The following is a 12337-nucleotide window of genomic DNA, read 5'->3' as shown; positions in this document are numbered from 1 at the left end:
GCTTGTGTTACTTTGTCAAACACGCAGTGAGTGAGCCAGGTGACGATGGAGGAGACGTGTCTCATGATAACAAACCTGTTTTTCTCTGCAAGGTTATTTAATTTCTCACAACTGGACCCTTAATTCTTTGAATAGTTTACATACCATAGCTGTCTTACATTAGAATTACAAAGAATTATTATATTTTGGTTTTTAATAACTACCCATTTGGTTTTAATTCTGTTGCAGTGTGGTTAACAATGCAACAACTTTCTTTTGCACAGCTGACCTCCAGTCAGTTGTAGAAACCGAAGTAGCCAATGTGAGGAGCTGTGGTATTTTAGGCAACATGAGTTCGATCCGCTGCGTTTCACAACCAAGTGGAGACTGTTGCATTTGTTGCAGTCTGTAATGTCGGGCAGCTTCACCCAGCACTTCTTAAAGATCATATCAAGCAAACAAGCAATGCTGTAACATGATGTCAGTTTTGTATTTACCATCTAAACAACAACTCAATACTAAATCTCTGACATGGTTCTTGATTTTATTTTTTTGTGTGCGTGTTTTATGGTTGTACTTCTTTGACTGGAGGCAGAAGTGAGATCTGCTTTATGCCTCTGGACTTTGCATGTTCTCCAAATCTTCCTCACAGAACAGCTCAGTCTGTGTCGAGCTTCACTGGGAATGTGAGTGGACAGTCATTTTAAAAGGCCCACCACAAATGATGGACTCTGTCTCATTGTCGTTTTAAAGCCACGCCTGCGTAGCTTTGACTTTAGAGTTAGTGTCTAACTGAAAAATAAATCACCTCCCAAGTTGTCGTTCTCCTTCAGACTGCAGCAGGTCTTCCTCTTGGATCTGTCTGCAACAGTTCCCAGAGGGACAAAAACAAAGAAATGCCTCCACAGAAAGATGCTGCTTCTAACAGGCTCTCTGCAGTGTAACACACGATCCGACCACACCAAACGTAGTATGATTTTCAAAAAGTTACTTCTCTTCCTCTTTTTTTCAGTCTCCTACATACATTCACATACATGCGTACATGATGGTGATCGTTGCCATAAAGCTGCGACTGATGAATCTTTGCAGCGGCAGTTTTCTGCGCCTCCTATCTTGACGATGTAACTGGCTGCTCCCTCGGTAACCAGCCGGATCTCCTGCTGACGTCCTCTCTCACAGACTCGGCCTGGTGGAAGCAACTCTCCAGCTGTGCCATGTTTTTCCATTTTTCCGTGGCTTTCTTTGGAGCAGAGTTGTTTGTAATGTTTTCATTGTTAATCCTTCTACATCTGAGTGGAGTAAATTTATCTTGACTCAATTCATTGTGCAACTTCTAAAAACTGAACTTATGATGGTTTAGGTACATTTCAAAGCAAAGAGGGAAAAAACGTGTGACGATTTCTGTTCTCTTCTGTTTTCTGTTTGTCTTCATTCAAATCAAACTTCTGTTTTTACTTAGATATTGAAAAGATGTTTTTGTACCAGCATAGCCAAAAAAAATCCACAAAATGAACCCAGTGATTCAGTATTGTGAAATACTGAAAAGAAAAACAAAAAACAAAACACATATGTTCAAAGATTGACTTCCTGTGGACGAAAGGTAATAAAGGCCTGCCGGCTGTGTGTTGGAGCAGTAAAGCATCATGGATGAGCTACCTGAGCGCAGATCACTTTGTTAGTCGATTTAAAGCTCCTTTTTATTCCCGACCCATCAAATTCTGACACTTTCACATGTTGGTATGTGTCTGTATTAATATGTTACTAACAGGAGCTTTGAGGACTTTAACACATTCATCATTGCATGTTATCAAGTTGGGATCCTTGCAAAAGAAAGTAGAGCGCACAGCTGCTTCGGCTCCACTAAATTTCATGACGGAGATTATTGCTGTAGTACATTTTTTTTTTTTGGTCATGAAATTGTGTAGTGAAAATCTGATACTGTGACGGCCCTAACCTAGACTTCAGAGCGCTCTGGAGAGCTGTAGTGTTTACACAGGAGCTGTATTGGTCCTAATGCAGAGTGAACGCAGCTCCATCACGCAGCACAACTGGATGTAGAAGCATCTGAAGCCAACTGGCATTCCACTTCGTCTCTAAATGTTTATGTGACACACTAACTCTGGTCAGATTTTATTGCACATTTTAGAGGTGTGCAGAGAAAACTGTATGAAAAGGTATGTTGTAATACTGCAGGCTGCATTGTGAAGACAAAGATTGCAAAGACGTGTCCATTCAGAGTCTTTGTGTTCACAGAACTTTACTGACTCTCTCTCTGTCTGTAAACAGCTGCTGGCACTGAAGACAGTCCTCCCAGATCAGCACTAGGTGGCACACTTGGTGCTTTTCAGACATGAGGGGCATCCAGGAGGCTCTGATGTGTGTGATCTTGTCCAGAGTGAAAGCAAAGACTCTGATAACCCGACACAGCTGATAAAATGTACAAGACGTGTAGTGTATTCAGTCTGTAGCAGGCTGCAGCAGCCACAACATTTCAGTGGCTCTTTACTAAGTTGCACAAGCAGCATCTTGAATTTTGAGAAATTGCTTTCAAGTACAAAATATCAGTAAATGTGTTCAACAGATATTTGTTTTTTGCATTGTTTAAATAAAACAACGAGTTGGTATTTTTTATTTCAAAACTGTAGAAAGATAAATATCAGTGGTTGGTGTTTATGTGTCTTAAAGCTCAGAAGCTTGAGGTAAAGTTTGGATTTCATATGAAAGAAGAGCACGTGTCCATCGAGGGCAGAGGAGCTTTAACTGCACAGGTCATTCACCAGATCTTCCTATGAGTTATGAAAGATGCCACAAAGAAGTGGTCGTCTTCTTCAAAACAGCTTCTGCTTTGGTTGTAGATCTGTTTCAAATGTTACCAGTAACCCTGACAACTGACCCAGATCCAGCATCAGATGATGAGCACGCGCGCGCGCACACGCACACACACACGCACTATAAAGCTGAGCGTGTCCCTCCGGGTGCTCTTATGTTGGAAAAACAGTAATCCCCCAAAGCTGTGACCTTTAGGCCAACATGTTGGCGCTCCTCACACCTCTGGACTCTTATTCTTCTGATTTTTTACACTGGAAAAATGTGCATCTAGCCACAAAGAGCTGAGCTCGACTGTACAATTCACGTGTCACTGAACGCGACATCTTATTTAATTCTACTCTCGTTAAAGACAAAAGTCAGTTCAGAGTGAGACGGGGTGAATCTGTGTGTACAGCAGCTTAATGCTGGAAATATAAAATGGTAATTAATCACAGTTTCATAGCCTAGACAGTTATGTAGGCTCTACCTCAAATTTTGATTTCAAAATAAACGGACACAATAAAACACAAGTACCTCGACGGAAAATGACGGCATAATGTTACAGTTTAATGAGTTTAAAATCCGTCGGCCCAGTCTGTCCCCTGACTGGCTCCGTGATAAAAGGCCTACTTGACTTTTCAACCTCCACGATTCCAGCCGATTACTTCTATTGTGCGCGCCGGCCTGCTGCGCTTCTGCCCGCCACAAGAAATCCGTCCTAACAAGATTTCAGTGTCACTGTCTGTCCTCAGCGTTTTGTTTTAAAATCCAGATTTCATTTGTTTACACTTTGTTTTTAATGGACCCTGTATATATATATTGTAAAGCGACTTGTGCAATGGAAAGCATTTATTCCAAACAACTAATGTAATACTTGATAAGCTGTGATTAACATTTTAAAGAGTCAGTGTTTGAATTGTTTGGATTTTTTCGTTTTATTAAAAAAAAAAAAAATCCAGCTGGATGTCAGGAAGCTGAAAATATTAATTGCTTGATTTTTTCCCCCTCGAATAAGCAAAACTTGCTCTGTTAATGACGTGATAAGAATTCATGATTAATAAACACTGTTTGTTTGTTTGAGTCTGGGACGGAAGAAGAAAATGTCTCTGAATTATATTTCAGTCATGCGGGAACATTTTTGCAAGTTTGTGCAATAAAATGAGAATAAATCTCTGCACACTGCGGACCTGTCACACACATACACATACACACACACACACACACACACACACACACACACACACACACACACACACACACACACACACACACACACACACACACAGCAGCAGCAGCACGTCGCGTTTCCACCGCCTCCCATTGAGTTGTACTCATCAGGAGCCTCACACGAACACATTCGCTATTCATGGAGACTTTTCTCTTGTTCTTCTTTCCAAACAAACCCGAGTCCGGGGTGGCAGATGCGCGCCATTATTGCCCACGGCTCGGTGGAAGCTGTTTAATGTAAGGCAGAGGCGGGTTAACCTAATCAATCATGTCGACCAGTTGTGTTAAAGACGGTTCATGGACGGAGGAAGAAAACATATGGCGCAGGGTGGAGGCCAGCTTTAACACCGCGGCCGGACCGGGACCTTCATGTGACGAGACGCATTCAAAGGCCGGAGGAAGAATGGGAATAAAGGCTGCGGACGGCTGCTAATTGAAGTCACGGCACTTAAAGGCTGAAAGCGGGGTCAAATATTCAAAAGGGGGATTTTTTTTTTTTTGTATTTTTTTAACCAAGCAGGGCAAATTATTCAGGGGGGATACTTATGTATTCCCTCAGTGCCTCTGGAAACATCCACACATTAGTCCTGATCATATTCTCCTTCAGCATTCCTATAGGTGCAGTTTACACATTAAAGTATTCCTTTAAGTGTCCTTGTCAAAGTGGTAGGAACTGCCCTTTTAAATCATATTTATGTTGCGATCACAATATTGTCAAATTGTAATTTACCGTTAGTAAATCTAAAATGTAATTAAAATGTAATTTTTATGCACAATGACACATCGAATCCCGCCGAAAGCTTTTTGAAATATCATATAACCTTTATTTACATAGATGCTGATTAAATAGAATGTTACAATAAAATTATCGCATATGATGTTTGGTTTATATACAGAACTCGGCCGCCGACAGGCCTGCATGCCTGCAGAGACTCTGCTCCGTCCGGACAACACGGGAAATTAATTTAGACCTCAGGAGGGATGGACGCGCACAGACGCTGAACAAAAATGGGCTTCACTTAAATATTTGGCAGAATCGGGAAAAAATTGGATAAATGAAAAAAAACATTCTTTCCATCCCTCCTGTGGAAACGAACAGAATTAAAATGCTTACACAACTGTGAGTCTCACGGCACCAGAACAGTTCGGTCTGCCTGTGGGCCGAACAGATCCGCCTCGGATGTGCTGAGCCTTTAAACGACACACTCGGAAGTTTTTACGAGTCCGATTAATAAATTAAAATGGAGAAAAAAAGAAGAAATGAGGAGGAGAGAAGAACTTTCCTGAAATGTTTTTTTTTTTTTTTTTTTATGTAAATATTCTCCTTTGTGTCAATATCCGTGCAAAAGTTTGGGAAGAAGAAAAAAATGCCCCCTTTTAATATTCTTTCGTCGTCGTCGCTTACGAAAACCGCTCAGCTCTCCTGACTGTCAGTCGTCCACCTCGATCTCTTCGTCGTCCTCCGAGAATTCATCCGTGGTTTGGTCTCTGGATGAGGAGGGGGACTGTGGGAAGGCCCGGTGTCCTTGGGAGGTCGGGGAGATACTGGGCGACCTGGCCTCGCCGCCTCCGCCCTGCTGCTCCTCAATGTTCTCCATGCTGACGAGCTTCTGCAGCGTCTGTGGGGTGATTTTCTTTAGCGACTCCACGTCCGCTTTCATCTCCTCCAGGTCCCGCTTGAGTTTGGCCCTGCGGTTCTGGAACCAGGTGATGACCTGCGCGTTGGAGAGCCCCAGCTGCTGCGCGATCTGGTCTCGGTCGGCCGGTGAGAGGTACTTCTGGTACAGAAACCTCTTCTCCAGTTCGTAGATCTGGTGGTTCGTGAAGGCCGTCCGCGACTTTCTCCTCTTTTTCGACGCCTGCCTCTGTCCGAAAGCGTTGACGTGCTCGTGACCTTGGAGGTGAGAGAAGAACACAGAGAGGAGGAATGAAACAACGTGAGGGTCATTTTCTCTCAACCTGGAGCAGCTCAGAGGGCAGAGCTGACGGTCCGGGCCGGTCCGGGCCGGGCCGGGCCGGTCCGGGTCTACTACATGCTCAGTCTGCCTCACTCTCTCTCTGGACACGCGGAGCTGATCATTTTAAAATGCTGTCAACATGCTGTAAAAATAATGTCCAATGAAAAAGAAAACACAATTCATCCCCAAAATCCAGAATTCCTCACAATATTTAAAAACAAGAATTTCACCAAATATTTCACGTTCTGTTTTCACTGTTTTGCAGAAATGTACATTTTCAGTCTGTCATTACAGTTGATCTGTCATTTTCTATCCAACAGCGCTGCATGGAGGAGGCCATGATGGCTGATTGACTTCTTAACAGCACACAGAACAATTTATTAGCCAGTTGAAGCACTTCACAGATTACATGCATGCCTCTGAAACTGCGGAAATGTGACATTTCCCTGTTGTTTTCTTATATGTACGCACTCCTTCACATCTGTCGAGAATTTCCACATATAGACTCAAAACAAGCGCCGCGAGCACGATTCTCTGCGGTGGCTGCTGATTATGGAGCCTGCTCCCCTTCAGAAACAGCCTTAAAGGAGTTTAATCCGTCCTGAATGTAATATTTCGCATTAACACGGCGTGTCTTTACCTTCCGCTGCCTGGATAACGCTCACTTCTAGACCCTTGAACGTTTTGCTGGCCAGCTCCTCCAGCGCGCACAGCGGCGACGAGGGAGTGGTGATCCCGTTCCTCGCAGAGTTGGAGCCCGTCACTTTCTCCAACACTCTCGGCGGACAGATAGCGGCCACCGACTTCTTTACGGAGGGTTTGTTAAGGATATCCTCAATGCTGAACGGCGTTAAAGGCTTGTTGGAGTTGGCCGGCGGCGGCAGCTGGTCCAGGGGAGCCCGTCTCCTCTCGTCAGCGCCGGACTGTAACACAGAACCTGCCTTCATGTCTTTACTGGAGGTCATCGCAGTCCCGAAGAAACGCTGTTTCCTGAAAAGTTAGTTATATCATTCAAAAGGCGGTTTTCAAGCGTCCACAAGCGTTTCGGCGTTTTCGTAGAGCCCCTCTATATTTTGACGCTCAAAGCTGAATGCAGCAACTTAGCTCGCAGGAGAGCTTTGCTCCAAAATAACCATGCTTCGGGCGTAGTTGTAAAGGCAGCCGGACTGTATTCCCCTCACAGAGTCGCAGTTCCTCTGCCAAGCTCCATGTAGATCTTTATGCAGTAACAGACTAGAGGGGGGTGAATCCCAGCAAGGGGAAAAAGCAGTCTCAGTCTCAAGCAGTAAGAAACACAAAGCGACTGCTAACGAGCTATTGTTGATTGGGCGAAGTTCAATTAGAGAAACACTACACTACTTGCTGACCCGCTGCTGCGTCTTAAAGGGCCGGACCATAATAACTAATTGGACGTGGGAATAGGAGGAGTCTGTTGCTGCCGAGGAAGAAAGATGCCCTGAAATGTTTATGCATCTGTTTCCCTCTGCTGGTGTGTTCCTCTAGAAAGGGAGAGTTAGTGGCCATTAAAAAAAAAAAAAAAACAAATTAAAAAAAAAACAGTCACCAGCTTCTTTGCATTATGGAAAAGTTTGGAGGAACAGCGAGCCAACAATGGTCTCCAGCCGTGATATTCATTTTGTCATTTTTCGTGCGTAATTACGCATTGTGCGTTATGCGTAATGTGCGCATTAGTCACTATGTTGAACGGGACCTTGGCTGAAAATAACCACAATGAGCACATTTACGGAGCTGATGATTTGAAGCCTATTAAAATGATTTGCCTGCAGGTGAGCAGAAGCTGTTCAGGTAACGCCACTGTTGAGCAGGACAGGTGATGGATTCGGTTTTCTTCGATGTTTGTTTCTTCTTTATGACAATCTCATCTCAAGTCAAAATACAAACTTTCATATTTATTTTTATATCACTTCAGTCAGCTGGGAGTTATAAAATGGCTGAAGCCACACAGTCTTATATATTGTGTATGTCTTTTAAAACACAAAAAGAAGACACACTCGTTTCATCTGACGGTTTAAATTCTTTCTGCTGCTGCTTCATTTTTTGTTCGTGCGTCTCATCTTTTCCCCCCGTGGTGTATCACTCGTGCTTCAGTGTGACCCTGCAGGTAAAACCTGCACTGTGTCATTGTCATTTAATGCGCTAGCGTGGAACATGTGGAAAATAAACGCCTTGCCGCGGCTCAGAGTCTGAGGACGGAGTACGGCAGCTGTCCTGATGCGGCTTCGGGATGTGAAGAGAGACGACACGGGGACGAGCTGCACGCCGAGGAGCGGCAGGTACGTCTGCTCCGAGGAAACACTCCCAGCTTTATTTCAGCGTTTGCTTTTTGTTTTATTCGTTGTAATGCATTTTAGAGATTGTATGTAACCTGCAGGCATGAACGAAATATAGATTTGAAAATGTAAATATAAATAGATGAAAATAAGAATCAGCTCAAAGACATTTTCATGAAATGGAACACAATCTTCCTTTGATGGTAAACGGGGATTTAAATTGGCCACATTCTGTCGGATTATAATAAATGTGCCAGCTGTTGACACCGGCCAGAGGCTGAACGAATCAAACGCTGGAGACCTTCTAGTATTTTCTTAAACACAATCACATTATTCGGCCCCGTTTGGATGAAGCCTGCCGCTGCGGAGAGTCCTGTGCCAGCAGGAGCATATGGTGACGCTGGTGTAGGGACAGAGTTATAAACCAGCAGGACATTCTATTAGCCGCCTCGGAGGTCCAGCCTTTGAATATATATTTCCCCATAACGAGCAGCAGTCTGCGGAGGAATATTCTGTTTCTGCAGAAACACGCGTGGTTTGGATCAAAGTGCAGCTTTTATCTTTTACACTCCAATTCATAAGTTTGTTTTTTTTTGCACATTTGAAACTTCATTTTTTTTCCAAATCATTTTTAAAATGATAAAAAAAAAAAAAATTCACACAAATAAAAAGTCATATTTTACAGAAACAGCCGCCATGATGTTAGATTTTATTTTCGTTTGACTCGATGTTTAATCAGAAGAAATCATCTCTGATGCTTCAGCTGGATTTAGATGATTCTGTCCTTGCAGGCCCGTGAGAGGAGATTTTTATTTCACTGTGAACTCTCATCAGAACACATCTGACATCCAGAACAATGAAAGTGTCCCGGCACTGCGGACCGTCCGGGCCGGGCTGCTGTGCGTTATTAACCCAACGCCCTCCGGACACTGCGCTCCAGTGGGCTGTGAGGTCTGAAGTGACGCTCACAAAGTTTCTTTTTTTTCTTAACTGAAACGTTAATCAGAAGCGGAGCAGCTGACACCATCAATCATCAGCTCGTGAGGGATTTAATTGGATGACTCGCTTCGCTCTCGCCTCCTCTCAGTCCTCGTTACTCTGCGTTACATGAAGCCACGGTAACGGGATATTACCCACGTCTCTCTCTATGAGGAGTGTTTCACCAGCTCAACCTTTTAACAAACTGCTCGATCAAAGCAGCGGAGACGAGAAGCGGAGCGGCCGCTGAAGGTCACACTGAGTCATTAATCACCGAATTCATTCAAATCGCTCCGATTGAGCTCCAGGTGAAGACACGTGCAACAACTGCAGTAATGATCCTGAAATGTAATTAGTTACAGCGCGGTGACGCGTTACTGCAGCGAGCCGCGCAGCCTCGTCCTGTTCAGCCTCAGCTGACTTTTTCTTCTGATGCTTTTTTTTTTTCCCCGAAGGCAGTTAGTTGAAGGAAGTTAATTACAAAATAAAAGCACAAATACCTGAAAGCAATTCAATCGAAATCTGCAGCGCAGCGCTTTTTCACAGCTTTTTTCACAGTTTTTCAATAAATTATCTCAGAAATAAAATCATAATACATTTTCCTCGAGAGAAAGAAGCAGCTGGTAATTATTTCATGCAAAGATTTATTACAGGAATTTTAACAAATATATCACAGTTCGTTCTGACGGTAAAAAATGAATAAATAAAAATGCATTAAAAGCCTCCGAGTTCACGCACAGGGCCAGGAATAATTATGTTTCCCAAACACTCGTTCCACTGGAGACAGAAGTCAGGTCACTGTAAACCCGCCGCTCACACTCACATTCCTTCAGGTGATTTTATGGTGTCCCTAAAGAAAAGGGATTTATCTGTGTGTTGATCAGCACTCAGCTGGTCTGTGAAGGCCGCCAGGCTGCGTCTCTGTCCCCGCTGCTGCTGCTGCTGCTGCTGCCGGGAACAGGCAGCTCTCAGCGCTGCGTGTCGTCCTGTATTATGAAACAAAACAGCTGTAAACGCCTCTCACTATAACATGATACAGGAGAAGGCTGCCCAGGGCGCAGTGGGTGTGTTTGTTTCCATTCTCAACCGGAGCTGTTTCCACTGGAAAACACACCGAGCGGCCGACTGAGGCCTGATCCAGGTGACGAGGCTCCGCGCCTCTGTTCACTTCACTGATGTTAAACTGAACGAGTAGCTTCTAATGAAAATGTGCAGAATTTCAGATTGACAATTTAAATAATGTTATTTTCATGAGGAAGTTAAGGCGAATGCTTTAAAATAAAAATAACACTATGAAAAATAAATATGGGAGCACGCAGGCTGGATCAGAGAGGATTTATCTGACGTCATATCAGGACATAAATCATCGTAATGTGTGCGTCCTCCGACGCATCCCACCTGCCTGCCTCCGTCTCCGGAGTGTTTTGTGCTTCTCTGCTTTTATTATCAGGCCAATATCACAAATGACTAACGCGTCAGAGTTCTTACTGGCGTCTTGATTTCGATCTTCTCACGCCGTCCTCGAACGCACCCTTACGGGTTTGAAGCTGAGACGCACAGGTGCTCATCTTCAGCAGCTTCACTCTGTTTGGACGCGACGAAAATGACGTCCTCAGCTCTCATTGGCCATCAGTCTCCAACCAAGGAGTTCCATTACATCCTGTATCCTCCGCGTGCGTTTGTTTCACTAACTGACACACTTTGGTCTTCATGTGCGGGATTCCCGTTTTTCTTGATGAATTGATCTATTTCCCCTCTAAATTTGGAGCTGACGGTGTTTTATTAAATCAATAATAATAATAATAATAATAATAATAATAATAATAATACATATGAATAAAGATAAAGATGTCCAGCTGAGTGTCAGGCGACAGGACGATGAGTCATCACAGCTGAGACGATGAAACAGAGTTTTGAACATTTCTGGCTGGAGAACCTTAAACAAAGATTTGTTTCTAAAAATTGTTGCAAAATAATATGTTGACTGAATATTGATTACTATTACTATTGATCGCTTCGGCTCTACTTGACAGTGTAACATGTATCTCACCCTCATTCTATATATTGTATATCTGAACACTTCTGCAGAGCACTTCAAATATTCTCTTGATACTTAAATCTCTGGATTTCTGAAGGCAGTGTTGGTGGACAGAACTCTCCCACAATGCAACAGTAAATGCTGACAGTGGATTAGAATCACCTGGTGATGCAGCAGTTTGGATCAAACCACAGAAAGAAAGATTTCAAAGAAATCATCAGTTTTAAAATTGGCAGTAGCCTTTCTCAGCTCCACTGACACGTTTGCACATATATTATTTTATATTTTATTTTATATTATATTTTTAGTTACCTTACATTTGTGACATTTGTATTTGACATGTCTTCATTTTCTCTTCACTGAAAAATATTTCACTCTGTAGGTTTGATCATTAGTTGACAATTCACTAGCGAGCCTTTAACCAGCGTTTGTGTCTCTGTAGTGGTAAATGTGTGTCGTTGGTTAGCTGGCAGCATGACCGAGGGTTAGTTAGTTAGCGCCCTCAGGAAGTGCTCTTCAGAAAATGCATTGTCGTTCTCCTCTCCAAAGTTAATGTTAGATTTTTATTTCCCAACTGCAACATATGAGAGATCCCGGCCTGCGAGCGTCACACAGCTGTTCCCATCACACATGGATGAAGTCAATAAACTGTTGTTTCCCCATTGAACACACTGCTCCTCCGGCTGACTCGTACTGAGCTGCAGGGATTCCTAAACAAACACCAACACCTCTGAACACTATGGAACACACACACACAGACACACACACACACCCACACCCACACCCACACCCACACCCACACCCACACACACACACACACACACACACATACACATACACATACACACACACACACACACACACCCACACCCACACACACCCACACACACACACACACCCACACATACACACACACACACACACATACATACACATACACACACACACCCACACCCACCCACACACACACACACACACACACACACACACACACACACACACACACACACACACACACACACACACACACACACACACACACACACACACACACACAC

The 12337-nt window shown here is 43.6% G+C and overlaps 1 protein-coding gene and 1 long non-coding RNA gene across 2 annotated transcripts; both read right to left on the bottom strand.

Annotated features, from left to right (window-relative positions):
* Positions 1-4823: 4823 nt before the first annotated feature.
* Positions 4824-7709, bottom strand: lbx2 (ladybird homeobox 2). The gene is made up of 2 exons (XM_037077299.1): positions 6613-7709; positions 4824-5908 (listed from the first exon to the last, which is right to left on the bottom strand). Exons 1-2 carry the CDS (start codon positions 6935-6937, stop codon positions 5445-5447), a joined length of 789 nt encoding a protein of 262 aa, XP_036933194.1. The 5' UTR covers positions 6938-7709; the 3' UTR covers positions 4824-5444.
* Positions 7710-9868: 2159 nt separating this feature from the next.
* LOC119007689 lies at positions 9869-10865 on the bottom strand. The gene is made up of 2 exons (XR_005071194.1): positions 10640-10865; positions 9869-10227 (listed from the first exon to the last, which is right to left on the bottom strand). It is a non-coding gene; the product is annotated as an uncharacterized LOC119007689 (long non-coding RNA).
* Positions 10866-12337: the final 1472 nt, after the last annotated feature.

This window comes from Acanthopagrus latus, chromosome 18 (genome assembly GCF_904848185.1).
Source record: "Acanthopagrus latus isolate v.2019 chromosome 18, fAcaLat1.1, whole genome shotgun sequence".
NCBI lineage: Eukaryota > Metazoa > Chordata > Actinopteri > Spariformes > Sparidae > Acanthopagrus > Acanthopagrus latus.
This window is presented reverse-complemented; position numbering and strand designations above follow the sequence as displayed.